The 27,615-nt window shown below is 45.4% G+C and overlaps 1 protein-coding gene across 3 annotated transcripts; it reads left to right on the forward strand.

The window, feature by feature from the left end:
* tpte (transmembrane phosphatase with tensin homology) lies at positions 1–27,103 on the forward strand. Of its 3 annotated transcripts, XR_004206153.1 has the most exons (20): positions 173–405; positions 1,786–1,865; positions 2,823–2,903; positions 4,032–4,079; positions 4,268–4,429; positions 6,498–6,617; positions 8,407–8,506; positions 8,922–8,985; positions 9,460–9,524; positions 9,778–9,838; positions 9,939–10,020; positions 17,307–17,395; positions 19,639–19,700; positions 19,859–19,939; positions 20,446–20,551; positions 22,619–22,716; positions 22,810–22,905; positions 23,158–23,228; positions 25,841–26,641; positions 26,674–27,103. XR_004206153.1 is itself a non-coding variant. In XM_020472835.2 (19 exons), the coding sequence occupies exons 2-19, from the start codon at positions 1,816–1,818 to the stop codon at positions 25,941–25,943; spliced, it is 1,539 nt and encodes a 512-aa protein (XP_020328424.1). In that variant the 5' UTR covers positions 1–405; positions 1,786–1,815; the 3' UTR covers positions 25,944–27,103. The 3 variants fall into 3 exon arrangements, 2 of the variants coding, with proteins under 2 accessions (XP_020328424.1, XP_031665063.1); XM_020472835.2 differs by having other exon boundaries at positions 1–405; positions 25,841–27,103; XM_031809203.1 differs by having other exon boundaries at positions 46–405; positions 2,826–2,903; positions 25,841–27,103.
* The last annotated feature ends 512 nt before the right edge of the window (positions 27,104–27,615 follow it).

The raw sequence follows: 27,615 nt of genomic DNA on the forward strand, positions 1-27,615 counted from the left end.
CCTTCTTGATGATAATTAGCGCCCATTGTTGCCCTAGTGTCTGGTTTTTGAAGGCATTTCTCGACGTCCTCAGAATACGGTTAGACGTTAAATTTCGAAGTCACACTTGAGCGATCTGCCTGTCAGGAAGTTGAAAACCGCTACGTTTGCAGAGAGTGGAGGAGGAATAGGAGGATGGAAGGAAAAAATACCTCGGTGAACCTTTGAACCTTCTTCTCGAACAGTCACAAGACTAGGTTCGTATACTTCCTAATCGGAGTAGGATATCACACATACCGATGCAGGCGACCCGGTTCACTAACAGTGATTCGTTTGGATAAAGAAAATAAAACGAACGGAAAACAAGGCGAAGGGGAGAGAGCAGCACCTCGGCACTCTTCTACGCTGCTGAAAGAGAGTCGTCAGGTTTGTAACATTGTAGCCACAACTTTCCAGATCATTTTGTGGTTAATCTTTCATCCATTCTTCCAAAAGTACAGCAACAAGTGTGGAATGTGTGTTTGTTTCGGTCAGAGATCCCGTTTATTCTGAGTGCTTTCTGCCGGACCGTGTGTGGGTGTCAACTACAGTGGATGGTTTCCCCAGAAGCATCGTAATAAGTCTTTCGTTTAAATCTCCCGAGCTGTTTCCCTTAAACCGTCTTTACTAGTTGTACTGGACACCGCTCGTTATTTTACCGACCGATTCAAACCACACGTAGAACGGTGCGTCGGCAGATGCGTTTGTTTTTGTTCATATACCGCGTCAAATTATTCACCGAAGATCTAGTCTCAACAGAATCAATATGTTTATCTGTCTTTCTGTGACCGCTGATAACTTAGTTGTGAAGTTGACTACAAATAGTTACCATGTCTTTGCAATTGTTACAAACAAGCGAACGATAAAACAAAGAAAATATGCTTCAAATGAAACCCGAGATGACGGCATTACAAGATGATAAATAGCCTATACGATGTAATTCAATACTATTGAAGTCAATTTCATGTTAATTCAATTGAGCTGTATTTTGGTTCGTTATAGGCCACAGTCAACATGTACAGTCAACATGTGCGCAATGATGTGACTAGACTTGATTTAGTACATTTGTAGGGTAAGCATTAAGCCGTATATCAACCGTTGCATCCATAGGTGGTAATATCTTTTATATAAGTTGATTCGTCGTCAGTATTGTGAAATAATTGTCATGTTAAATTAAAACTGATCCGAGAGCAGCCTTACCTTTTTTTCCATCCTATCAGTTTCGACACCAACCGCGCACTTAGCGACAGTTCACTCACCGCGGTGTTTCGGGAAACGCATGTTAAGACACCCGTAAACCCACGTTACATGTGGAAAGCCTGGGCTCTTGGCTAGTTTCTTGTCCAAACATTGTAACCAGCAGACACACTGGCCATTTAGAAATGGGCCAAATGGCACACTATTCCCTACATAGTGCACTACGTTTGACCAGAGCTCTATGGACACTTTTCGAAAGTAGTGTCCTATGTAGGGAATAGAGTGCCATTTGTTACTCAAAAGTGTTTGACAGAAACATCTGGGAAAACTTTAAATCTCTGTTTCGGGCGGACTGGTCTTCTGACATTTCGGGCAAATGACTGATGGGCTGGTCCATTTTTAGCCCAGTGGGCCTGTCTAACTAGGTTTTTTTTTGCTACAAATTATCATTACTTAGGTAATAATGGAGGCCTCAAGGAAAAAAAAGTGGGCCGGTGTGTTAGAAATGCCAAGGCTGAAATCTGGTCCCAGTCTGCCCCTGCCTGTGTTGATATATTTTCTCTATAACAGGATCAGGAAAGAGAAAATAAGACGACCATCATGTCATCTGTTCATTTCAATCCAGGGTCGGATTCCAAGGAAGTTAATGGGTAAGTTAACACACACACACACAGACGGTCAACCTTACACACGCGCACACACAGACGGTCAACCTTACACACGCGCACACACAGACGGTCAACCTTAACAAACACACACACACAGACGCACACACACAGACAGACTGTCAACCTTTACTGTCTTTTAATGAGTAATCTACAGAAGTAGCTACTGTTAGGAGACATTCTTTTACAATGACATGCTGAGCAGTGAAGGACTGAGTCCCAAATGTTACTAAGAGTCCTGGTCTAAAGTAGTGCACTACATAGGGAATAGGGTATCATAGGGCTCTGGTCTAAAGTAGTGCACTACATAGGGAATAGGGTATCATAGGGCTCTGGTCTAAAGTAGTGCACTATATAGGGGATAGGGTGCCATTTGGGACTAACCCTAAGAATGGTCAGTCAAGACTACTGTAGAGGTGTGGCTGTTGTGTTGTAAGTCACTCTGACTTTCTGCTGATGTCCAGAGACATAGAGTTTCCTGGTTTGAAACAACTGGTCATCAGCTATTTGTCCTTTAGCTCGTCTCCCACCACATGTTGACAGAGGATCAACAAAGAGGACAAGATGAATTACTCCATAACCTCTACTTCATATCACATTTTATTGGTCACATACACATATTTAGCAGATGTTATTGCGGGTGTTGTGAAATGCTTGTGTTCCTAGCTCCAACAGTGCAGTAATATCTAACTAAATGCTTGTGTTCCTAGCTCCGACAGTACAGTAATATCTAACTAAATGCTTGTGTTTCTAGCTCCAACAGTGCAGTAGTATCTAACTAAATGCTTGTGTTTCTAGCTCCAACAGTACAGTAGCATGTTAAGTGTCTAAACATACTGTATATGGAAACATGGCTTTAATTGATGTTGATCTCTCTTTCCTTTTCTCTCTCCCTCTCTCCCTCTCTCTCCCTCTCTCCCTCTCTCCCTCTCTCTTTCTCAGTAGTGTAGAGAAGCTGGAGGAGGCTAAGGTGGAGATAGACGATGGGAAGGATGAGAGTGCTGAACCTGATACCATGTATCAGTAAGTGTGTACACACACACAGTGTTGAACCTGGTGTACCAGAATCAGTCCACCTCAAAAAGCACAACGAAGAGCAAATTATTTCTGTAGTTAGAAACGGATTAGAATTCCAGAGACATTATTTTGTTGAAATATAATTTGATCTCTGAGAAATGAAACAAATTAATTGAACCCAAATTGGCCCTTTTTTTTTTTAAATGTATAGGATTCATATATAATCTTCAATAAATATAGTACCTAACATCTAATTTGGATTATAATTACTTTTAACCGTTTTTATTGGCTACCTCATGTCTTACTCATTGTTAGGAAGAATTATGGTCCAAATCGGATGTTATTCATTGATGATTATATGAATTAAAATGGCCAATTTGGGTGCAATCAGTACCCTTGAGAGATTAAGTCAGATTCAAATCAAATTCAATTTCAACAAAAGTCTTTTGCAGCAGCTCATGTGTTTCTAACGACAGAAACAATTTCAGATGTTGTCATGGCTGAAATGACATGGAATGACCCACCAGTAAGTACCGCGGCTCCAATCTCAACGACACACCCACTCCCACACCTCCAAATGTATAGAGATGTTGTCATGGCTGAAATGACATGGAATGACCCACCAGTAAGTACCGCGGCTCCAATCTCAACCACACACACACACACACACCTCCAAATGTATAGAGATGTTGTCATGGCTGAAATGACATGGAATGACCCACCAGTAAGTACCGCGGCTCCAATCTCAACGACACACCCACTCCCACACCTCCAAATGTATAGAGATGTTGTCATGGCTGAAATGACATGGAATGACCCACCAGTAAGTACCGCGGCTCCAATCTCAACGACACACACACACCTCCAAATGTATAGAGATGTTGTCATGGCTGAAATGACATGGAATGACCCACCAGTAAGTACCGCGGCTCCAATCTCAACCACACACACACACACACCTCCAAATGTATAGAGATGTTGTCATGGCTGAAATGACATGGAATGACCCACCAGTAAGTACCGCGGCTCCAATCTCAACGACACCCACACCCACTCCCACACCTCCAAATGTATAGAGATGTTGTTTCTGATGAAAGTGTCATCATTCGTTTTTCTTTCTTCCTCGTTCTACAGACTTATTCGGATGAAGATTGCGCCTTTTGTCATGTCCTTCGGATTCCGGTAGGATGATGGTGGTGGGGATGACGGGGGATGGTGGTGGTGGGGATGACGGGGGATGGTGGTGGTGGTGGGGATGACGGCGGCGGTGGGGATGATAATTATTCTCTCTCTGTATTCCAGTATGTTTGGTGGGTGGTGGGGATGACGGCGGCGGTGGGGATGATAATTATTCTCTCTCTGTATTCCAGTATGTTTGGTGTGGTACTGATCATAGTAGATATAGTGCTGGTGATAGTAGACCTGTCTCTGATGACGCGGAGCAGAGATGTGGGGGATGTTCTAGAGACGGTCTCTCTCATCATCTCTCTGTTCTTCCTCACCGACGTACTGCTACGGGTCTATGTAGAGGGGTAAGCGAGAGTGTGTAAAGTGTGTGTGTGTGTGTACGGTGTGTGTGTTCTCAGTCGTGGCCAAAAGTTTTGAATGACACACATATACATTTTCACTTCAGTTTGCTGCTTCAGTGTCTTTAGATATTTTTGTCAGATGTTACTATGGAATACTGAAGTATAATTACAAGCATTTCATAAGTGTCAAAGGCTTTTATTGACAATTACATGAAGTTGATGCAAAGAGTCAATATTTGCAGTGTTGACTACGCTTTTTCAAGACCTCTGCAATCTGCCCTGGCATGCTGTCACTTAACTTCTGGGCCACATCCTGACTGATGGCAGCCCATTCTTGCATAATCAATGTCTGGAGTTTGTCAGAATTTGTGGGTTTTTGTTTGTCCACCCACCTCTTGAGGATTGACCACAAGTTCTCAATGGGATAAAGGTCTGGGGAGTTTCCTGGCCAGGGACCCAAAATATTAATGTTTTGTTCCCCGAGCCACTTAGTTATCACTTTTGCCTTATGGCAAGGTGCTCCATCATGCTGGAAAAGGCATTATTCATCACCAAACTGTTCCTGGATGGTTGGGAGAAGTTGCTCTCGGAGGATGTGTTTGTACCATTCTTTATTCAGTGCTGTGTTCTTAGGCAAAATTGTGAGAGAGCCCACTCCCTTGGCTGAGAAGCAACCCCACACATGAATGGTCTAAGGATGCTTTACTGTTGGCATGACACAGGACTGATGGTAGCGCTCAACTTGTCTTCTCCGGACATGCTTTTTTCCAGATGACCCAAACAATTGGATAGGGGATTGATCAAAGAAAATGACGTTATCCCAGTCCTCAGCAGTCCAATCCCTGTACCTTCTGCAGAATATCAGTCTGTCCTGGAAGTTTTTCCTGGAGAGAAGTGGCTTCTTTGCTGCCCTTCTTGACACCAGGCCATCCTCCAAAAGTCTTCACCTCACTGTGTGTGCAGATGCACTCACACCTGCCTGTTGCCATTCCTGAGCAAGCTCTGTACTGGTGGTGCCCCGATCCCACAGCTGAATCATGTTTAGGAGACGGTCCTGGCGCTTGCTGGACTTTCTTGGGCGCCCTGAAGCCTTCTTCACAACAATTGAACCGCTCTCCTTGAAGTTCTTGATGATCCGATAAATGGTTGATTTTAAATGGTTGATTTAGGTGCAATCTTACTGGCAGCAATATCCTTGCCTGTGAAGCCCTTTTTGTGCAAAACACTGATGACTGCACGTGTTTCCTTGCAGGTAACCATGGTTGACAGAGAAAGAACAATGATTCCAAGCACCACCCTCCTTTTGAAGCTTCCAGTTTGTTATTCTAACTCAATCAGCATGACAGGGTGATCTCCAGCCTTGTCTTCATCAACACTCACACCCGTGTTAACGAGAGAATCACAGACATGATGTCAGCTGCTCCTTTTGTGGCAGGGCTGAAATGCGGTGGAAATGTTTTTTGGGGTTCAGTTCATTTGCATGGCAAAGAGGGACTTTGCAATTCATCTGATCACTCTTCATAACATTCTGGAGTATATGCAAATTGCCATCATACAAACTGAGGCAGCAGACTTTGTGAAAATTAATATTTGTGTCATTCTCAAAGCGTTTGGCCACGACTGTATATGAAGTGAAAGTAGGACAGAGAGAGCGCAGGACGGAGACCCCCCTGAGTGAGGGAGAGCTGTGAACCTCTGCTGTCTATGATGAGCTGTTTAAACAGGAAGTAATGTGCAGGAAATGGTTCCAGGAAGTGGTCTGCCCTTTACTGGGCAGTAGGCCTTCTTGGAACACTGATGAATCATCATAAAACTAAGTTAAACTCCTTGAATCAGCAGTGTTGATCTGGACATTACTGACGAATTATAAATGGTCTGTAATGACTGACAAGACAAGAGGAATACTGATGATGCACGATCTAATGTAGATAATGCACCTTCTACTGTTTTCAACTTTCAAGAGTAAAAGTCCCCCCCCTGCCAACCCCTTACGCCTCCCAAGCACTGGTCGAACTATCTGTCTGTGTATGACTGACTCGCTATGTGTGTCTGACTGTCCTGTGTGTTTCAGGTTCAAGGTGTACTTCAGTTCCAGACTGAATATCATAGATGCCTGTATTGTTGTCATCACCCTGGTTGTCACTATGATCTACACCTTCTCTGACCTGACAGGGGCCAGCCTCATACCCAGGTACGTACAGGGGCCAGCCTCATACCCAGGTACGTACAGGGGGCCAGCCTCATACAGGGGGCCAGCCTCATACCCAGGTACGTACAGTGGCCAGCCTCATACAGGGGGCCAGCCTCATACCCAGGTACGTACAGGGGCCAGCCTCATACAGGGGGCCAGCATCATACCCAGGTACGTACAAGGGGTGGGTGTAACTACAGAGCCCAGACTCACCCCAGGTTCACACTGGACTGTATCTCCACTTGACCCTTGACCCTTTCACCCTCTTCAGTCCTGTCCCACAATCCTCTGCCTCTGATTGTTTTGATACAGTACCAGTCAAAAGTTTAGAACACCTACTCATTCAAGGGTTTTAGAACACCTACTCATTCAAGGGTTTTAGAACACCTACTCATTCCAGGGTTTTAGAACACCTACTCATTCCAGGGTTTTAGAACACCTACTCATTCCAGGGTTTTAGAACACCTACTCATTCCAGGGTTTTAGAACACCTACTCATTCCAGGGTTTTAGAACACCTACTCATTCCAGGGTTTTAGAACGCCTACTCATTCCAGGGTTTTAGAACGCCTACTCATTCCAGGGTTTTAGAACGCCTACTCATTCCAGGGTTTTAGAACGCCTACTCATTCCAGGGTTTTAGAACGCCTACTCATTCCAGGGTTTTAGAACGCCTACTCATTCCAGGGTTTTAGAACGCCTACTCATTCCAGGGTTTTAGAACGCCTACTCATTCCAGGGTTTTAGAACGCCTACTCATTCCAGGGTTTTAGAACGCCTACTCATTCCAGGGTTTTAGAACGCCTACTCATTCCAGGGTTTTAGAACGCCTACTCATTCCAGGGTTTTAGAACGCCTACTCATTCCAGGGTTTTAGAACGCCTACTCATTCCAGGGTTTTAGAACGCCTACTCATTCCAGGGTTTTAGAACGCCTACTCATTCCAGGGTTTTAGAACGCCTACTCATTCCAGGGTTTTAGAACGCCTACTCATTCCAGGGTTTTAGAACGCCTACTCATTCCAGGGTTTTAGAACGCCTACTCATTCCAGGGTTTTAGAACGCCTACTCATTCCAGGGTTTTAGAACGCCTACTCATTCCAGGGTTTTAGAACGCCTACTCATTCCAGGGTTTTAGAACGCCTACTCATTCCAGGGTTTTAGAACGCCTACTCATTCCAGGGTTTTTTATTTTTACTATTTTCTACATTGTAGAATAATAGTGAAGACATCAAAACTATGAAATAACACATATGGAATCATGTAGTAACCAAAAAGTGTTAAACAAATCAAAATATATATATATATATATATATATATATATATATATATATATATATATATTTTTTGTGCCATCTTCTGCATACCACCCCTACCTTGTCACAACACAACTGATTGGCTCAAATGCATTGAGGAAAGAAATTCCACCAATGAACTTTTAACAAGGCACACCTGTTAATTGAAATGCATTCCAGGTGACTACTTCATGTAGCTGGTTGAGAGAATGCAAAGAGTGCGCAAAGCTGTCAATCAAGGCAAATGGTTGCTACTTTGAAGAATCTAAAATATATTAAGATTTGTTTCACTTCTTTTGTGTACAACATGATTCCATATGTTATTTTAGTGTTTGGATGTCTTCACTATTATTCTACAATGTAGAAAATAGTAAAAATAAAGAAAAACCTTGAATTAGTAGGTGTGTCCAAATTTTTGACTGATACTATATATATTGATATGTGTATATATAGATAGAGGGCAATATACAGTATATATCTTTCTTACTCTTTTCAGGGTGGTGACGTTCCTGCGTTTTCTAAGGATTATAATCCTGGTCAGGGTCTTCAGATTAGCCTCTCAGAAGAAAGAACTGGAGAAGGTCACCAGGAGGATGGTGAGTTCATCCCCATGGCAACGCAGCTGTTTTTTCTTTGTTGGGGGGGGGGGTCATTTTTATAAAAACAGTTTTCGGGGTTCAGTGCCTTGCTCAACGGCTATAGGCTGTACCTGAGAGTGGTCGGGTTCAGGGCCTTGCTCAACGGCACAACGGCTATAGGCTGTACCTGAGAGTGGTCGTGTTCAGTGCCTTGCTCAACAGCTATAGTCTGTACCTGAGAGTGGTCGTGTTCAGTGCCTTGCACAACGGCTATAGGCTGTACCTGAGAGTGGTCACATCCTTCCACTTTCATCCCCAGGGTTTCAATCCCCTTGCCGTTGAAGCATCAATGCTTAAAAATATATACAAACTGAGTACTGCATATGGACTCGTGCTCCGACACTCATATAACCTCTGACCTGTCTCCTGTCAGGTGTCTGAGAACAAGCGTCGCTACCAGAAAGACGGATTTGACCTGGATCTCACCTACGTCACAGGTTATATCTCTCACACACACACACACACACACCTCTGACCCTGACCTACGTCACAGGTTATATCACACACACACACACCCCTGACCTACGTCACAGGTTATATCTCACACACACACACACACACACCTCTGACCCTGACCTACGTCACAGGTTATATCTCACACACACACACACCCCTGACCTATGTCACAGATGAGCTGTTTTAAATGAAAGACTAATGTTAGGAACATATCATGAATGTTTATAGTATACTGCATATGAGTGGCACTTACCAGCTCCTCCTCTCATCCCTTTCCTCTTCTCCTCTCTTCTCTCTTCTCTCATCCCTTTTCTCTTCTCTCATCTCTCTCTCCTCTCATCCCTCTCCAACTCATCTCTCTCTCATCCCTCTTCTCTCCTTCTTCTCTCATCCCTCTCCTCTTCTCTCATCTCTCCTCCTCTTCTCTCGTCCGCCCTCTCTACTCCTCTCTCCAGATCGTGTCATTGCCATGTCGTTCCCCTCCTCTGGGAAACAAGCCCTGTACAGAAACCCCATCAGGGTAAGCCCCGTACAGAAAACCCTATCAGGGTAACACACTATATAGTGGAGGATCTGATATTGTCAATAGGGAAATTGACTCCTAAAGGTCAGTAATATCTCCTCTCCCCCTGCTAGGTTCCTAAACACAAACGCGCACACACACACACCATGACTCCTAAAGGTGGCCAGAGAGGATAAAGGGTCAGATATCAGTTGGTTGTTTTTAGAGAATAATCTCATTCTATAATATCTCTTCTCTCTGCTCCTGTTAGGAGGTGGCTAGGTTCCTAGATACCAAACATGAAGACCACTACAGAGTATACAACCTCTGCAGTAAGTACACACTACTTCCTGTCTACTACAGAGAATATGGTCCGTGTGAGGAGAGGGTTGGGAAACCATCTCCGACATGTTGTTGCTGTTTGTTCTTTAGGTGAGAAAGGTTACGACCCCAAGTTCTTCCACTACAGAGTAGAGAGGGTGTTTATCGACGACCACAACGTGCCTTCTCTAGAGTGAGTACTGTACACCCTACTGTGTGTGTGTGTGTGTGTGTGTGGAGTACACCCTACCGGGCTGTGGTAGTCGTGTAATTTGTGTCGGCCAGGAACTCTCTCAGAAGGTTAAGAAAAGGTGACGTTTTGATGACGATGTATTCCTAGGTCGGGGGAGCAGAATCTTGCAAGTTCCTGTATGTGTCCTCTATCGCACCGTGTGTTTGTCATGAAGCAGAGACCACCGCTCATGACAGAGAGAGCCCACTTCCTATCTGATTGAAGAACCTGTAAAACCCGTTTGGTTGTCGGAGGAAACAGACAGACATCTCCCCATCTTTACAACCATTGACTTAATGTTTTTTAACATGAAAGTTTTCCAATCCAAGGCGTCGGTCACCAAGTCATTTAGTTTTCTCAACAAAAAACTGTTCCACCTCTCCCACACTGACTTTACAAAATTCAAACTTGCAATGCTTTTCTTTTAATTATTCGTTTTTTTTTATGCATGAATACGACGTCTCTCTGTTCGCTGTTGGCATTACCTTCCTAAGTTTGCCCACTTTGCCCACTTTGCCAATGAAGTCGTCATTAAAATAAAACATCAAATATTTTTGAATAAGCCATCGGATTGGATAAAAGATTAAGTTAAATTTTTCCATAATTTAATTTAAAGTCATTTTTGTTCCCATTTTTATTCTTTATCACTGATCTGATCTCGGCTTCATCATTTGTTCTTGTTTTTGTTGAGTTTAGTCATTCCTCAGTTTGCAGTAAGTCAGCCAGTCAGATGTGCAGTAAGTCAGCCAGTCAGATGTGCAGTAAGTCAGCCAGTCAGATGTGCAGTAAGTCAGCCAGTCAGATGTGCAGTAAGTCAGCCAGTCAGATGTGCAGTAAGTCAGCCAGTCAGATGTGCAGTAAGTCAGCCAGTCAGATGTGCAGTAAGTCAGCCAGTCAGATGTGCAGTAAGTCAGCCAGTCAGATGTGCAGTAAGTCAGCCAGTCAGATGTGCAGTAAGTCAGCCAGTCAGATGTGCAGTAAGTCAGCCAGTCAGATGTGCAGTAAGTCAGCCAGTCAGATGTGCAGTAAGTCAGCCAGTCAGATGTGCAGTAAGTCAGCCAGTCAGATGTGCAGTAAGTCAGCCAGTCAGATGTGCAGTAAGTCAGCCAGTCAGATGTGCAGTAAGTCAGCCAGTCAGATGTGCAGTAAGTCAGCCAGTCAGATGTGCAGTAAGTCAGCCAGTCAGATGTGCAGTAAGTCAGCCAGTCAGATGTGCAGTAAGTCAGCCAGTCAGATGTGGCAGTAAGTCAGCCAGTCAGATGTGCAGTAAGTCAGCCAGTCAGATGTGCAGTAATCAGCCAGTCAGATGTGCAGTAAGTCAGCCAGTCAGATGTGCAGTAAGTCAGCCAGTCAGATGTGCAGTAAGTCAGCCAGTCAGATGTGCAGTAAGTCAGCCAGTCAGATGCGCAGTAAGTCAGCCAGTCAGATGCGCAGTAAGTCAGCCAGTCAGATGCGCAGTAAGTCAGCCAGGCAGTAAGTCAGCCAGTCAGCAGTCAGATGCGCAGTAAGTCAGCCAGTCAGATGCGCAGTAAGTCAGCCAGTCAGATGCGCAGTAAGTCAGCCAGTCAGATGCGCAGTAAGTCAGCCAGTCAGCCAGTCAGATGCGCAGTCAGTCAGCCAGTCAGATGTGCAGTAAGTCAGCCAGTCAGCCAGTCAGATGTGCAGTAAGTCAGCCAGTCAGCCAGTCAGATGTGCAGTAAGTCAGCCAGTCAGATGTGCAGTAAGTCAGCCAGTCAGCCAGTCAGATGCGCAGTAAGTCAGCCAGTCAGATGCGCAGTAAGTCAGCCAGTCAGATGCGCAGTAAGTCAGCCAGTCAGATGCGCAGTAAGTCAGCCAGTCAGATGCGCAGTAAGTCAGCCAGTCAGATGCGCAGTAAGTCAGCCAGTCAGATGCGCAGTAAGTCAGCCAGTCAGATGTGCAGTAAGTCAGCCAGTCAGCCAGTCAGATGTGCAGTAAGTCAGCCAGTCAGCCAGTCAGATGTGCAGTAAGTCAGCCAGTCAGATGTGCAGTAAGTCAGCCAGTCAGATGTGCAGTAAGTCAGCCAGTCAGATGCGCAGTAAGTCAGCCAGTCAGATGCGCAGTAAGTCAGCCAGTCAGATGCGCAGTAAGTCAGCCAGTCAGATGCGCAGTAAGTCAGCCAGTCAGCCAGTCAGATGCGCAGTCAGTCAGCCAGTCAGATGTGCAGTAAGTCAGCCAGTCAGCCAGTCAGATGTGCAGTAAGTCAGCCAGTCAGCCAGTCAGATGTGCAGTAAGTCAGCCAGTCAGATGCGCAGTAAGTCAGCCAGTCAGATGCGCAGTAAGTCAGCCAGTCAGATGCGCAGTAAGTCAGCCAGTCAGCCAGTCAGATGCGCAGTAAGTCAGCCAGTCAGATGCGCAGTAAGTCAGCCAGTCAGATGCGCAGTAAGTCAGCCAGTCAGATGCGCAGTAAGTCAGCCAGTCAGATGCGCAGTAAGTCAGCCAGTCAGATGCGCAGTAAGTCAGCCAGTCAGATGTGCAGTAAGTCAGCCAGTCAGATGTGCAGTAAGTCAGCCAGTCAGCCAGTCAGATGTGCAGTAAGTCAGCCAGTCAGATGTGCAGTAAGTCAGCCAGTCAGATGTGCAGTAAGTCAGCCAGTCAGATGCGCAGTAAGTCAGCCAGTCAGATGCGCAGTAAGTCAGCCAGTCAGATGCGCAGTAAGTCAGCCAGTCAGATGCGCAGTAAGTCAGCCAGTCAGCCAGTCAGATGCGCAGTCAGTCAGCCAGTCAGATGTGCAGTAAGTCAGCCAGTCAGCCAGTCAGATGTGCAGTAAGTCAGCCAGTCAGCCAGTCAGATGTGCAGTAAGTCAGCCAGTCAGATGCGCAGTAAGTCAGCCAGTCAGATGCGCAGTAAGTCAGCCAGTCAGATGCGCAGTAAGTCAGCCAGTCAGCCAGTCAGATGCGCAGTAAGTCAGCCAGTCAGATGCGCAGTAAGTCAGCCAGTCAGATGCGCAGTAAGTCAGCCAGGCAGTAAGTCAGCCAGTCAGATGCGCAGTAAGTCAGCCAGTCAGTAGTCAGCAGTCAATGGCAGTAAGTCAGCCAGTCAGATGCGCAGTAGTCAGCCAGTCAGATGCGCAGTAAGTCAGCCAGTCAGATGCGCAGTAAGTCAGCCAGTCAGATGCGCAGTAAGTCAGCCAGTCAGATGTGCAGTAAGTCAGCCAGTCAGCCAGTCAGATGTGCAGTAAGTCAGCCAGTCAGCCAGTCAGATGTGCAGTAAGTCAGCCAGTCAGATGTGCAGTAAGTCAGCCAGTCAGATGTGCAGTAAGTCAGCCAGTCAGATGCGCAGTAAGTCAGCCAGTCAGATGCGCAGTAAGTCAGCCAGTCAGATGCGCAGTAAGTCAGCCAGTCAGATGCGCAGTAAGTCAGCCAGTCAGCCAGTCAGATGCGCAGTCAGTCAGCCAGTCAGATGTGCAGTAAGTCAGCCAGTCAGCCAGTCAGATGTGCAGTAAGTCAGCCAGTCAGCCAGTCAGATGTGCAGTAAGTCAGCCAGTCAGATGCGCAGTAAGTCAGCCAGTCAGATGCGCAGTAAGTCAGCCAGTCAGATGCGCAGTAAGTCAGCCAGTCAGCCAGTCAGATGTGCAGTAAGTCAGCCAGTCAGATGCGCAGTAAGTCAGCCAGTCAGATGCGCAGTAAGTCAGCCAGGCAGTAAGTCAGCCAGTCAGATGCGCAGTAAGTCAGCCAGTCAGTAAGTCAGCCAGTCAGATGCGCAGTAAGTCAGCCAGTCAGATGCGCAGTAAGTCAGCCAGTCAGATGCGCAGTAAGTCAGCCAGTCAGATGCGCAGTAAGTCAGCCAGTCAGATGCGCAGTAAGTCAGCCAGTCAGATGCGCAGTAAGTCAGCCAGTCAGATGCGCAGTAAGTCAGCCAGTCAGATGCGCAGTAAGTCAGCCAGTCAGATGCGCAGTAAGTCAGCCAGTCAGATGCGCAGTAAGTCAGCCAGTCAGATGCGCAGTAAGTCAGCCAGTCAGATGTGCAGTAAGTCAGCCAGTCAGCCAGTCAGATGTGCAGTAAGTCAGCCAGTCAGCCAGTCAGATGTGCAGTAAGTCAGCCAGTCAGATGTGCAGTAAGTCAGCCAGTCAGATGTGCAGTAAGTCAGCCAGTCAGATGTGCAGTAAGTCAGCCAGTCAGATGCGCAGTAAGTCAGCCAGTCAGATGCGCAGTAAGTCAGCCAGTCAGATGCGCAGTAAGTCAGCCAGTCAGATGTGCAGTAAGTCAGCCAGTCAGCCAGTCAGATGTGCAGTAAGTCAGCCAGTCAGCCAGTCAGATGTGCAGTAAGTCAGCCAGTCAGATGTGCAGTAAGTCAGCCAGTCAGATGTGCAGTAAGTCAGCCAGTCAGATGTGCAGTAAGTCAGCCAGTCAGATGTGCAGTAAGTCAGCCAGTCAGATGTGCAGTAAGTCAGCCAGTCAGATGTGCAGTAAGTCAGCCAGTCAGATGTGCAGTAAGTCAGCCAGTCAGATGTGCAGTAAGTCAGCCAGTCAGATGTGCAGTAAGTCAGCCAGTCAGATGTGCAGTAAGTCAGCCAGTCAGATGTGCAGTAAGTCAGCCAGTCAGATGTGCAGTAAGTCAGCCAGTCAGATGTGCAGTAAGTCAGCCAGTCAGATGTGCAGTAAGTCAGCCAGTCAGCCAGTCAGATGTGCAGTAAGTCAGCCAGTCAGCCAGTCAGATGCGCAGTAAGTCAGCCAGTCAGATGTGCAGTAAGTCAGCCAGTCAGATGTGCAGTAAGTCAGCCAGTCAGATGTGCAGTAAGTCAGCCAGTCAGATGTGCAGTAAGTCAGCCAGTCAGATGTGCAGTAAGTCAGCCAGTCAGATGTGCAGTAAGTCAGCCAGTCAGATGTGCAGTAAGTCAGCCAGTCAGCCAGTCAGATGTGCAGTAAGTAAGTCAGCCAGTCAGCCAGTCAGATGCGCAGTAAGTCAGCCAGTCAGATGCGCAGTAAGTCAGCCAGTCAGATGCGCAGTAAGTCAGCCAGTCAGATGCGCAGTAAGTCAGCCAGTCAGATGCGCAGTAAGTCAGCCAGTCAGATGCGCAGTAAGTCAGCCAGTCAGATGCGCAGTAAGTCAGCCAGTCAGATGCGCAGTAAGTCAGCCAGTCAGATGCGCAGTAAGTCAGCCAGTCAGATGCGCAGTAAGTCAGCCAGTCAGATGCGCAGTAAGTCAGCCAGTCAGATGCGCAGTAAGTCAGCCAGTCAGATGCGCAGTAAGTCAGCCAGTCAGATGCGCAGTAAGTCAGCCAGTCAGATGCGCAGTAAGTCAGCCAGGCAGTAAGTCAGCCAGTCAGATGCGCAGTAAGTCAGCCAGTCAGATGCGCAGTAAGTCAGCCAGTCAGATGCGCAGTAAGTCAGCCAGTCAGATGCGCAGTAAGTCAGCCAGTCAGATGCGCAGTAAGTCAGCCAGTCAGATGCGCAGTAAGTCAGCCAGTCAGATGCGCAGTAAGTCAGCCAGTCAGATGCGCAGTAAGTCAGCCAGTCAGATGCGCAGTAAGTCAGCCAGTCAGCCAGTCAGATGTGCAGTAAGTCAGCCAGTCAGATGTGAAGTAAGTCAGCCAGTCAGCCAGTCAGATGTGAAGTAAGTCAGCCAGTCAGCCAGTCAGATGTGCAGTAAGTCAGCCAGTCAGATGCGCAGTAAGTCAGCCAGTCAGATGCGCAGTAAGTCAGCCAGTCAGATGCGCAGTAAGTCAGCCAGTCAGATGCGCAGTAAGTCAGCCAGTCAGATGCGCAGTAAGTCAGCCAGTCAGATGCGCAGTAAGTCAGCCAGTCAGATGTGCAGTAAGTCAGCCAGTCAGCCAGTCAGATGTGCAGTAAGTCAGCCAGTCAGATGTGAAGTAAGTCAGCCAGTCAGCCAGTCAGATGTGAAGTAAGTCAGCCAGTCAGCCAGTCAGATGTGCAGTAAGTCAGCCAGTCAGATGCGCAGTAAGTCAGCCAGTCAGATGTGCAGTAAGTCAGCCAGTCAGCCAGTCAGATGTGCAGTAAGTCAGCCAGTCAGATGTGAAGTAAGTCAGCCAGTCAGCCAGTCAGATGTGAAGTAAGTCAGCCAGTCAGCCAGTCAGATGTGAAGTAAGTCAGCCAGTCAGCCAGTCAGATGTGCAGTAAGTCAGCCAGTCAGATGTGCAGTAAGTCAGCCAGTCAGATGTGCAGTAAGTCAGCCAGTCAGATGCGCAGTAAGTCAGCCAGTCAGATGCGCAGTAAGTCAGCCAGTCAGATGCGCAGTAAGTCAGCCAGTCAGATGCGCAGTAAGTCAGCCAGTCAGATGCGCAGTAAGTCAGCCAGTCAGATGCGCAGTAAGTCAGCCAGTCAGATGTGCAGCCAGACTCATTAGTCACTCCTTTTGCCTCATCTCTTTAAACCATACAGCTTCTCTGTTCCTCATCAATCTACGGGGCCTTAACAGATCTTTAGCCTCGTCCCTCTCTCAACCATACAGCTTCTCTGTTCCTCATCAATCTACGGGGCCTTAACAGATCTTATGCCTCGTCCCTCTCTCAACCATACAGTTTTTCATTTCCTCATCAATCCATGGAGCCCTAACAGTTCTAACAGTCAGTTTCTTAATAGGTCCCTATTTATTTAATTATTTTTTATCAATAACTGGAAGAAACTATTTAATAAATGGATCAAGTGCAGCATATGGATGCTCCTCATTACACACATCAGACAAAAGAAATATCTGTTTTGTCTACAACATCGGAATCAGTACAAAAAGGTTTTGCATGATCTCTTATATACTATATTAGGCCCAGCCTTTGGAACTTTAGTCAATGAGGAGGACCCTTCCTTCAGAGCAGGAGGGAGGACCCTTCCTTCAGAGCAGGAGGGAGGACCCTTCCTTCAGAGCAGGAGGGAGGACCCTTCCTTCAGAGCAGGAGGGAGGACCCTTCCTTCAGAGCAGGAGGGAGGACCCTTCCTTCAGAGCAGGAGGGAGGACCCTTCCTTCAGAGCAGGAGGGAGGACCCTTCCTTCAGAGCAGGAGGGAGGACCCTTCCTTCAGAGCAGGAGGGAGGACCCTTCCTTCAGAGCAGGAGGGAGGACCCTTCCTTCAGAGCAGGAGGGAGGACCCTTCCTTCAGAGCAGGAGGGAGGACCCTTCCTTCAGAGCAGGAGGGAGGACCCTTCCTTCAGAGCAGGAGGGAGGACCCTTCCTTCAGAGCAGGAGGGAGGACCCTTCCTTCAGAGTTATTCTACTTGTTATTTTCTATCAAATAGTTGTGTGTGTGTGTGTGTGTGTGCGTGTGTTCATCTCAGGGACATGCTGAAGTACACTGCAGGTGTGAGAGAGTGGATGGCAGCGGATCCCAAAAACATCATTGCCATACACTGTAAAGGAGGAAAAGGTAACTACTACGCCATCTACTGGTAATATCCTGTAGTAGCAGCCAGCTGTAATAATGTTGAGCAACTCATGGAGAAAAACAGACTGGGTTGGCTTAGGTTTTTTACAAACAATGTAGCTGTGATACCATGATAACAGTGTGTAGCTGTGATACCATAAGTGTGTAGCTGTGATACCATGATAACAATGTGTAGCTGTGATACCATGATAACAGTGTGTAGCTGTGATACCATGATAACAGTGTGTAGCTGTGATACCATGATAGCAGTATGTTTATTTATTTCACCTTTATTTAACCAGGTAGGCTAGTTGAGAACACCTTTATTTAACCAGGTAGGCTAGTTGAGAACACCTTTATTTAACCAGGTAGGCTAGTTGAGAACACCTTTATTTAACCAGGTAGGCTAGTTGAGAACACCTTTATTTAACCAGGTAGGCTAGTTGAGAACAAGTTCTCATTTGCAACTGCGACCTGGCCAAGATAAAGCATAGCAGTGTGAACAGACAACAACAAAGAGTTACACATGGAGTAAACAATTAACAAGTCAATAACACAGTAGAAAACAAAGGGGGAGTCTATATACAATGTGTGCAAAAGGCATGAGGAGGTAGGCAAATAATTACAATTTTGCAGATTAACACTGGAGTGATAAATGATCAGATGGTCATGTACAGGTAGAGATATTGGTGAGCAGAAAAGTAAATAAATAAAAACAGTATGGGGATGAGGTAGGTGAAAATGTGTGGGCTATTTACCAATAGACTATGTACAGCTGCAGCGATCGGTTAGCTGCTCAGATAGCTGATGTTTGAAGTTGGTGAGGGAGATAAAAGTCTCCAACTTCAGCGATTTTTGCAATTCGTTCCAGTCACAGGCAGCAGAGAACTGGAACGAAAGGCAGCCAAATGTAGCTGTGGTGATGGCAGTATGTAGCTGTGGGGATGACATGATGGCAGTATGTAGCTGTGGGGATGACATGATGGCAGTATGTAGCTGTGGGGATGACATGATGGCAGTATGTAGCTGTGGGGATGACATGATGGCAGTATGTAGCTGTGGGGATGACATGATGGCAGTATGTAGCTGTGGGGATGACATGATGGCAGTATGTAGCTGTGGGGATGACATGATGGCAGTATGTAGCTGTGGGGATGGCAGTATGTAGCTGTGGTGATGACATTGTTCCCTTTCACGCTGGGTGGTTATTGAAAGGGAGAGAGCTGGAAAGATTGTTCATGTACACTGAGTAACTATTGTAATTCTCAATGGATGTAAAAACAGACTTTGTTTGCCATTTTGAGGTGAAGAAAACATTACTTGATGAATGAATCACACTTCACTGTCTGGCAACTCAACGGACTATTCAGGGTTTGGTGGAAGCCAGGAGAACGCTACCTGCCCGAATGCATAGTGTCCACTGTAAAGTTTGGTGGGGGTATAATGGTCTGGGGATGTTTTTCATGGTTCGGGCTCCTTAGTTGAGGCGAAGGGAAATCTTAACGCTACAACATACAATGACGTTCTAGACGATTCTGTGCTTCCAACTTTGTGGCAACAGTTTGGGGAAGGTCCTTTCCTGTCCTTTCCTGTTTCAGCATGACAAGTGCCGTTCACAAAGCGAGGTCACCAATCTTGACAAAATGTTTTGTCAAGATCGGTGTGGAAGAACTTGACTGGCCTGCACAGAGCCCTGAACTCACCCCCTTTGGGATGAAATGTAATGACGACTGCGAGTCAGGCCTAATCGCCCAACATCAGTGCCCGACCTCACTAATGCTCTTGTGGCTGAATAGAAGCAAGTCCCACAGCAATGTTCCAACATCTACTGGAAAGCCTTCCCAGAAGAGTGGAGGCTGTTATAGCAGCAATGTTCCAACATCTAGTGGAAAGCCTTCCCAGAAGAGTGTAGGCTGTTACAGCAGCAAAGGGGGAACCAACTCCATATTAATGCTTCGTAGGTGTCCCCGTACGAGTTCCAAAAATCTTGGTCGACCAACAGTCAAAAAAATTGACCAGTCCACTAATTGGGGTCAGCCCTACAGGGGTCAGCCCTACAGGGGTCAGCCCTATTGTTTTACATTTGTTTACCAACATTGGAGTGAAACAAGCTTATATTTTTGATTCTGATGAGGTACGACAGTTAAGCTCATGAGGCATTTATAAGTAATATTCTTCAAGAATCAATGTTTTACTTATAAATAAGTCCAAAAATGGCCCCTTTAAGTGTGTGTGTGTTCCTACAGGGCGTACAGGGACTCTGGTGTGTACCTGGCTCATTGACAGTGACCAGTTTGAGAGTGCTCAGGTAGGGCAATTACCTGACATTGTTCAGGTATTTCAGCATGACACAGTGCTTAAACTGTTTAACACACAAACACCCAGAGCTCCGGGAGGTAACATGTTTTATATAATGATCTATAGGACAGCTCCGGGGGGTAACATGTTTTATATAATGATCTACAGGACAGCTTGGACTACTTTGGGGAGAGGAGAACAGACAAGAGCCGCAGCTCCAAGTTCCAGGGAGTGGAGACCCCGTCTCAGGTACACGGATGTGACTGAACTCGCGTTTAGTCTCTGGTACATTGGGCTGCGTTTACACAGTCAGCCCAATTCTGATCTTTTGTGAGGGGAAAATAAAAGACGACAAATTTAATTAGAACAAGATCAGAATTGGGCTGACTGTAAAACACAGCCATAGAGACATAAAGGTGGTGCAGTGTTTCTCAACAAGGCCACAGGTAACATTTGGGTCCAAAACCTGCCATGCTTGATGAAGCAGTTACATGGTGCCGGTCTACTGTGGCACCTTACCTGCTAGCCCTGCCTGTAGAGCGGTGGCCCCCGGCCTGTAGAGCGGTGGCCCCCGGCCTGTAGAGCGGTGGCCCCCGGCCTGTAGAGCGGTGGCCCCCGGCCTGTAGAGCGGTGGCCCCCGGTGTGTGTGTTACAGAGCAGGTACGTGGGTTACTATGAAGTGATGTGTGTGTTACAGAGCAGGTACGTGGGTTACTATGAAGTGACGTGTGTGTGTGTGTGTGTGTGTGTTACAGAGCAGGTACGTGGGTTACTATGAAGTGATGAAGACTAAGTTCAACCGACAACTTCCTCCAGAACAGAGCCTTAAGATCAAGAGCATCCGCATCCACTCCATAGCAGGTTTGATTGCATATCTGTCCACTAATAACATCCACTCCATAGCAGGTTTGATTGAATATCTGCCCACTATAATAGCATCCACTCCATAGCAGGTTTGATTGAATATCTGCCCACTATAATAACATCCACTCCATAGCAGGTTTGATTGAATATCTGCCCACTATAATAACGTCCACTCCATAGAAGGTTTGATTGTGTGATTAAAAACGGCTCCACCCAGAAACATAATTGAGGTTAAGTTTTGTTGTCCTCTGAAAAGAGAGAATACACTGTTTTGATTGGGAAATGCATATTAACATACATTTTGTCCCTGCGAAATTTGTCACACCAGCTGAGAACGCCCTAAATGGTCAGCAGATGGCGCTGCTATCCACTTGCTAGTATGCATTTCTAAAGGAGGGGAATCATATTTTGCATGTTCCATAGGGTCTTTTTGAAGCATTGGTGGCATTTCTTGGGAGGTTATCTACAGTGACACTAGAGTCACAGAGAAAATATTTTAAAAGGTGTTGATTTACCTCATTTCTGTTCCACACAGACATTTGCCTGTAAGGTCCCTCAGTCGAGCAGTGACTTTCAACCACTGATTCAACCACAAAGACCAGGGAGGTTTTCCAATGTCTCACAAAGAAGGAAACATATTGCATTTACATTTGTCTTTTACTCTTACAGTAGTGAGTCATTTAAAAGACTCTTTTATCCAGAGTCACCAACAGTAGTGGGTCATTTAGCAGACTCTCTTATCCAGAGCCACTTACAGTAGTGAGTCATTTAGAAGACTCTCTTATCCAGAGTCACTACAGTAGTGAGTCATTTAGAAGACTCTCTTATCCAGAGTCACTTACTGTAGTGAGTCATTTAACAGACTCTTATTCAGAGCCACTTACACTTTCATACTGTTCCCCCATGGGAATCGAATCCACAACCCGGATGTTACAAGGGCCTCTACCAACTGAGTAACATGGGACCATTGGTAGATGGGTAAAGCAGATATTGAATACCCCTTTGAGCATGGTGTAGTTATTCATTACACGTTGGATGGTGTATCAATGCACCCAGTCACTACAAAGATACAGGCGTCCTTCCTAACTCAGTTGCTGGAAAGGAAGGAAACCACTCAGGGATTTCACCATGAGGCCAATGGTGACTTTAAACCAGTTACAGAGTTTAATAGCTGTGATAGTTTTCTCCTAAGGATGGATCAACAACATTGTAGACAACACAATATGGCATGATGACTCCTTGCTGTCCCCAGTCCACCTGACCGTGCTGCTGCTCCAGTTTCAACTGTTCTGCCTGCGGCTATGGAACCCTAACCTGTTCACCGGACGTGCTACCTGTCCCAGACCTGCTGTTTTCAACTCTCTAGAGACAGCAGGAGCGGTAGAGATACTCTTAATGATCGGCTATGAAAAGCCAACTGACATTTACTCCTGAGGTGCTGACCTGTTGCACCCTCGACAACTACTGTGATTATTATTATTTGACCATGCTGGTCATTTATGAACATTTGAACATCTTGGCCATGTTCTGTTATAATCTCCACCCGGCACAGCCAGAAGAGGACTGGCCACCCCTCATAACCTGGTTCCACTCTAGGTTTCTTCCTAGGTTTTGGCCTTTCTAGGGAGTTTTTCCTAGCCACCGTGCTTCTACACCTGCATTGCTTGCTGTTCGGGAGTTTTAGGCTGGGTTTCTGTACAGCACTTTGAGATATCAGCTGATGTACGAAGGGTCTTTATAAATACATTTGATTCTGCACTAGTGTGACTGTTGACTGATGTTGCAGCATCTTAACCTGATTATTGTCCTTCGCATTCTGGCAATGGTGTAATTTGATAAACAACTTTATTGCAATGCAAACAGCAGGTTGATGACACCACACTTTAGGCCGCCATGTTGTTTTTATGCCATTTTCCAAATAGTTATAATTTCACTGACTTTTTAAAGGCCACTGTAATAACGTTTGGTGGCAGAATTTTCACAAGCTATTATTTACCCTATTAGAAGGACAGCTTGTTGAATGAGAGTCCTCCTCCCCCCCTCTCCTCCCCCTCTGTGTTCTAGGTGTGGGTAAAGGGAATGGTAGTGACTTGAAGGTGAAGATCATTGTCAGGAAGAAGCTGGTGTTCCTGTGTGTCTGTGCCAAACAAGAGAACTGCACGGTGAGGCACACACACACTTGATTGATTGGTTGATATATTGATCTGTTCCAGGTGTTTTCCACATGTATTAAATTATATATTGATCTGTCCCAGGTGTTTCCTGATGCTGGTACCAACTCGGTGGTGATCAGCCTGCAGGAGGGGCCTGTTGTCAACGGTGACGTTAAGGTCATGTTTGAGTCCTCTGCTGTGAGTACCTGTGGATGGGGGAAGAATTTAGACGTGACACAACTAACTGGAGCTTGTATTTGGGGGTTTAAACGTCACAGAACTAATGGAAGCCATTATTTAAGGAGAACATTTTAAAAGCCTTTCGAAGCTGGTGTTAAGGAACATATTTCAAATGTAACACGGATACAATTCACTCTCATAGCCCTCTGGTGTGTATATTGTCTTAAGTATATTGTCTTCTAATAATGCTTCCTGTATCTTCCTCTCCAGGGTCTCCCTAAAGGATATGAAGACTGTCCTTTCTATTTCTGGTTCAACACCTCCTTTATAGAGAACAACAGGTATGGTTCAATACCACCTCCTCCTTTATAGAGAACAACAGGTATGGTTCAATACCACCTCCTCCTTTATAGAGAACAACAGGTATGGTTCAATACCACCTCCTCCTTTATAGAGAACAACAGGTATGGTTCAATACCTCCTCCTCCTCCTTTATGGTTCAATTCCTCCTCCTTTATGGTTCAATACCTCCTCCTCCTCCTTTATGGTTCAATACCTCCTCCTCCTCCTTTATGGTTCAATACCTCCTCCTCCTCCTTTATGGTTCAATACCTCCTCCTCCTCCTTTATGGTTCAATACCACCTCCTCCTCCTCCTTTATGGTTCAATACCACCTCCTCCTCCTTTATGGTTCAATACCACCTCCTTCTCCTTTATGGTTCAATACCACCTCCTCCTCCTTTATGGTTCAATACCACCTCCTCCTCCTTTATGGTTCAATACCTCCTCCTCCTCCTTTATGGTTCAATACCTCCTCCTCCTCCTTTATGGTTCAATACCTCCTCCTCCTCCTTTATGGTTCAATACCACCTCCTCCTCCTTTATGGTTCAATACCACCTCCTCCTCCTTTATGGTTCAATACCACCTCCTTTATGGTTCAATACCTCCTCCTTTATGGTTCAATACCTCCTCCTTTATGGTTCAATACCTCCTCCTTTATGGTTCAATACCTCCTCCTTTATGGTTCAATACCTCCTCCTTTATGGTTCAATACCTCCTCCTTTATGGTTCAATACCTCCTCCTTTATGGTTCAATACCTCCTCCTTTATGGTTCAATACCACCTCCTCCGTAGAGAACAGGTATGGCTCGACACCTCCTCCGTAGAGAACAACAGGTACAGTGCCTTGCGAAAGTATTCGGCCCCCTTGAACTTTGCGACCTTTTGCCACATTTCAGGCTTCAAACATAAAGATATAAAACTGTATTTTTTTGTGAAGAATCAACAACAAGTGGGACACAATCATGAAGTGGAACGACATTTATTGGATATTTCAAACTTTTTTAACAAATCAAAAACTGAAAAATTGGCCGTGCAAAATTATTCAGCCCCTTTACTTTCAGTGCAGCAAACTCTCTCCAGAAGTTCAGTGAGGATCTCTGAATGATCCAATGTTGACCTAAATGACTAATGATGATAAATACAATCCAACTGTGTGTAATCAAGTCTCCGTATAAATGCACCTGCACTGTGATAGTCTCAGAGGTCCGTTAAAAGCGCAGAGAGCATCATGAAGAACAAGGAACACACCAGGCAGGTCCGAGATACTGTTGTGAAGACGTTTAAAGCCTGATTTGGATACAAAAAGATTTCCCAAGCTTTAAACATCCCAAGAAGCACTGTGCAAGCGATAATATTGAAATGGAAGGAGTATCAGACCACTGCAAATCTACCAAGACCTGGCCGTCCCTATAAACTTTCAGCTCATACAAGGAGAAGACTGATCAGAGATGCAGCCAAGAGGCCCATGATCACTCTGGATGAACTGCAGAGATCTACAGCTGAGGTGGGAGACTCTGTCCACAGGACAACAATCAGTTGTATATTGCACAAATCTGGCCTTTATGGAAGAGTGGCAAGAAAGCCATTTCTTAAAGATGTCCATAAAAAGTGTCGTTTAAAGTTTGCGACAAGCCACCTGGGAGACACACCAAACATGTGGAAGAAGGTGCTCTGGTCAGATGAAACCAAAATTGAACTTTTTGGCAACAATGCAAAACGTTATGTTTGGCGTAAAAGCAACACAGCTCATCACCCTAAACACACCATCCCCACTGTCAAACATGGTGGTGGCAGCATCATGGTTTGGGCCTGCTTTTCTTCAGCAGGGACAGGGAAGATGGTTAAAATTGATGGGAAGATGGATGGAGCCAAATACAGGACCATTCTGGAAGAAAACCTGATGGAGTCTGCAAAAGACCTGAGACTGGGACGGAGATTTGTCTTCCAACAAGACAATGATCCAAAACATAAAGCAAAATCTACAATGGAATGGTTCAAAAATAAACATATCCAGGTGTTAGAATGGCCAAGTCAAAGTCCAGACCTGAATCCAATCGAGAATCTGTGGAAAGAACTGAAAACTGCTGTTCACAAATGCTCTCCATCATCCAACCTCACTGAGCTCGAGCTGTTTTGCAAGGAGGAATGGGAAAAAATGTCAGTCTCTCGATGTGCAAAACTGATAGACTTCCCCCTAGCGACGTACAGCTGTAATCGCAGCAAAAGGTGGCGCTACAAAGTATTAACTTAAGGGGGCTGAATAATTTTGCACGCCCAATTTTTCAGTTTTTGATTTGTTAAAGTTTGAAATATCCAATAAATGTCGTTCCACTTCATGATTGTGTCCCACTTGTTGTTGATTCTTCACAAAAAATACAGTTTTATATCTTTATGTTTGAAGCCTGAAATGTGGCAAAAGGCCGCAAAGTTCAAGGTGGCCGAATACTTTCGCAAGGCACTGTATGGCTCGACACCTCCTCCTCCGTAGAGAACAACAGGTATGGCTGTCTGCTCCATCTGTGGGAATGAGCCCTAATACGCCAGCAACATGTCTTTAAAACCCTGTGGTTTATGCTTTGTTCTCTCTCCTGTACCCCCCCCCCCTCCCAGACTGGTCCTGTCTAGAGAAGAATTGGACAACCCCCACAAGGCCAAAACCTGGGATCTCTACAAGGAGGCCTTTGGAGTCACCCTGTCTTTCTCTGAACCATGACCTCTGACCTTTTAACCCCTGTCCAACTCTGAGCCCTTACCCCTGATAACAAACCTGTCTGTGTGCCAAATAGCACTCTGTATAGTGCACGGTCAGACCAGAGCCCCCATGGGGCCTGTATATAACTAAAGTGCTGTATAGAGATTAGGGTACCATTTTGAGATTCATGCCTTCTTTGACCCATGATAGTCCTGTCAGACCAAAGGGCCTACACCTCCTGAACTAGCCAAAGACACTCCACTACCAGAAATGACTGGCTGTGTCCCAATCCTCTATCCTTTCTCCTAGTGTGTGCACTTGTTCACTTCCTTTATCATTTGATAAGAAATATGGTAGAAACTCCCACCAATCCAACTTGGGGAAGCAGCGAAGGTGTGTACACCTTTTTATTTAGGAGAAAGGCGATTATTATTGGGACAGAGTCCCTGGTGTCTGTTTGCACTGAGCCATTAGACCTTAAGTTTATCATTAGTCCTCTGTGGTCAAATCTGTGGATTTTTTGTATATATTTTTCTACATTTATGTTAACAAACAAGAAGGGATCATTTGGATGTGAGGGATGTTCAGTACTTAAACCTTAAAGATGATTGTTGTGGAGACCTTGGAAGATTTATGGGCCAGTTTCCCGGACATAGATTAAGTATAGTCCTGGACTAAACAGCTGTTTAAATTGAAAGTGTGTTTTCTTTTTTGTCCAGGTCTAGGATCATCTGAAACCAGGCTTGTCCAGGTCTAGGATCATCTGAAACCAGGCTTATAAATGTAACTGAATATTCTGTGCTAATATTATCCTGTCAATGCGAAGGGGTATACTAAAGAGCAAGATCTATAAATTAGCAAACTAAACTTGAAATATTCAGAAATATATATATATATATATATATATATATTTTTTTTTTGTAAGGATAAACTTGAAATGGGCATGGTCTAATTGACTCAACAACCAAAAACACATTTCTGAGTTTAACCTTCTTAATGAATCAGAAAATCAATAGATATTTCTTGTTGTTTATCAGTTAGCTGGCTAACTTGTTGATCCTGCATTGTAGTAGAGCCCCCTGGATAGTGAATGGGCTGTAGGTGAGGAAGACTGGGGTTCTGTTTCACTAAAATATCAGTGTTCCAGCTTAAAATAAATAAACAAATATATTTCCACGTGTCATGTTGGTTTTTTTCTTCTTATTTTACTCAAATAATACTGGTACATACTGTAGATGACACAGGATTTTTTTAAGGGCCAGATTCAATACGATTTTACATTTTTGTCGGCTATGCATGTTTTTAAAGGCAATTTTCCCACGTTCACGATAAATGCAGCATATGTCAGCTCAATGGGAAATGTCAATCTGGTTCTAACCACTGTCTTCCACGGGTCCAGATTGAATCTAGGCCTAACTTTAATGCAGTCTTGTATGACTGTAATGACAGTGGAAACCCATTTAACCAAAACATCAGATGATTACTGAATCTTATTTTAAGTTTACTGTTCATGTCCAGTCTCAACAGGAAATGAATTGTACATGTTGTCATGTCTGTAATATAAAGACTTGATGATCAATAATGACTATACAACTAGAAATATATATACCCGTATCGCAACTTTCAAAAAGTCAGATTCTTCGGTTGAAGGGTTCTGTTTGTAAATGCATTCCCATGACAACGTATCAGACGG

This window comes from Oncorhynchus kisutch, linkage group LG29, assembly GCF_002021735.2.
Source record: "Oncorhynchus kisutch isolate 150728-3 linkage group LG29, Okis_V2, whole genome shotgun sequence".
NCBI classification, from domain to species: domain Eukaryota; kingdom Metazoa; phylum Chordata; class Actinopteri; order Salmoniformes; family Salmonidae; genus Oncorhynchus; species Oncorhynchus kisutch.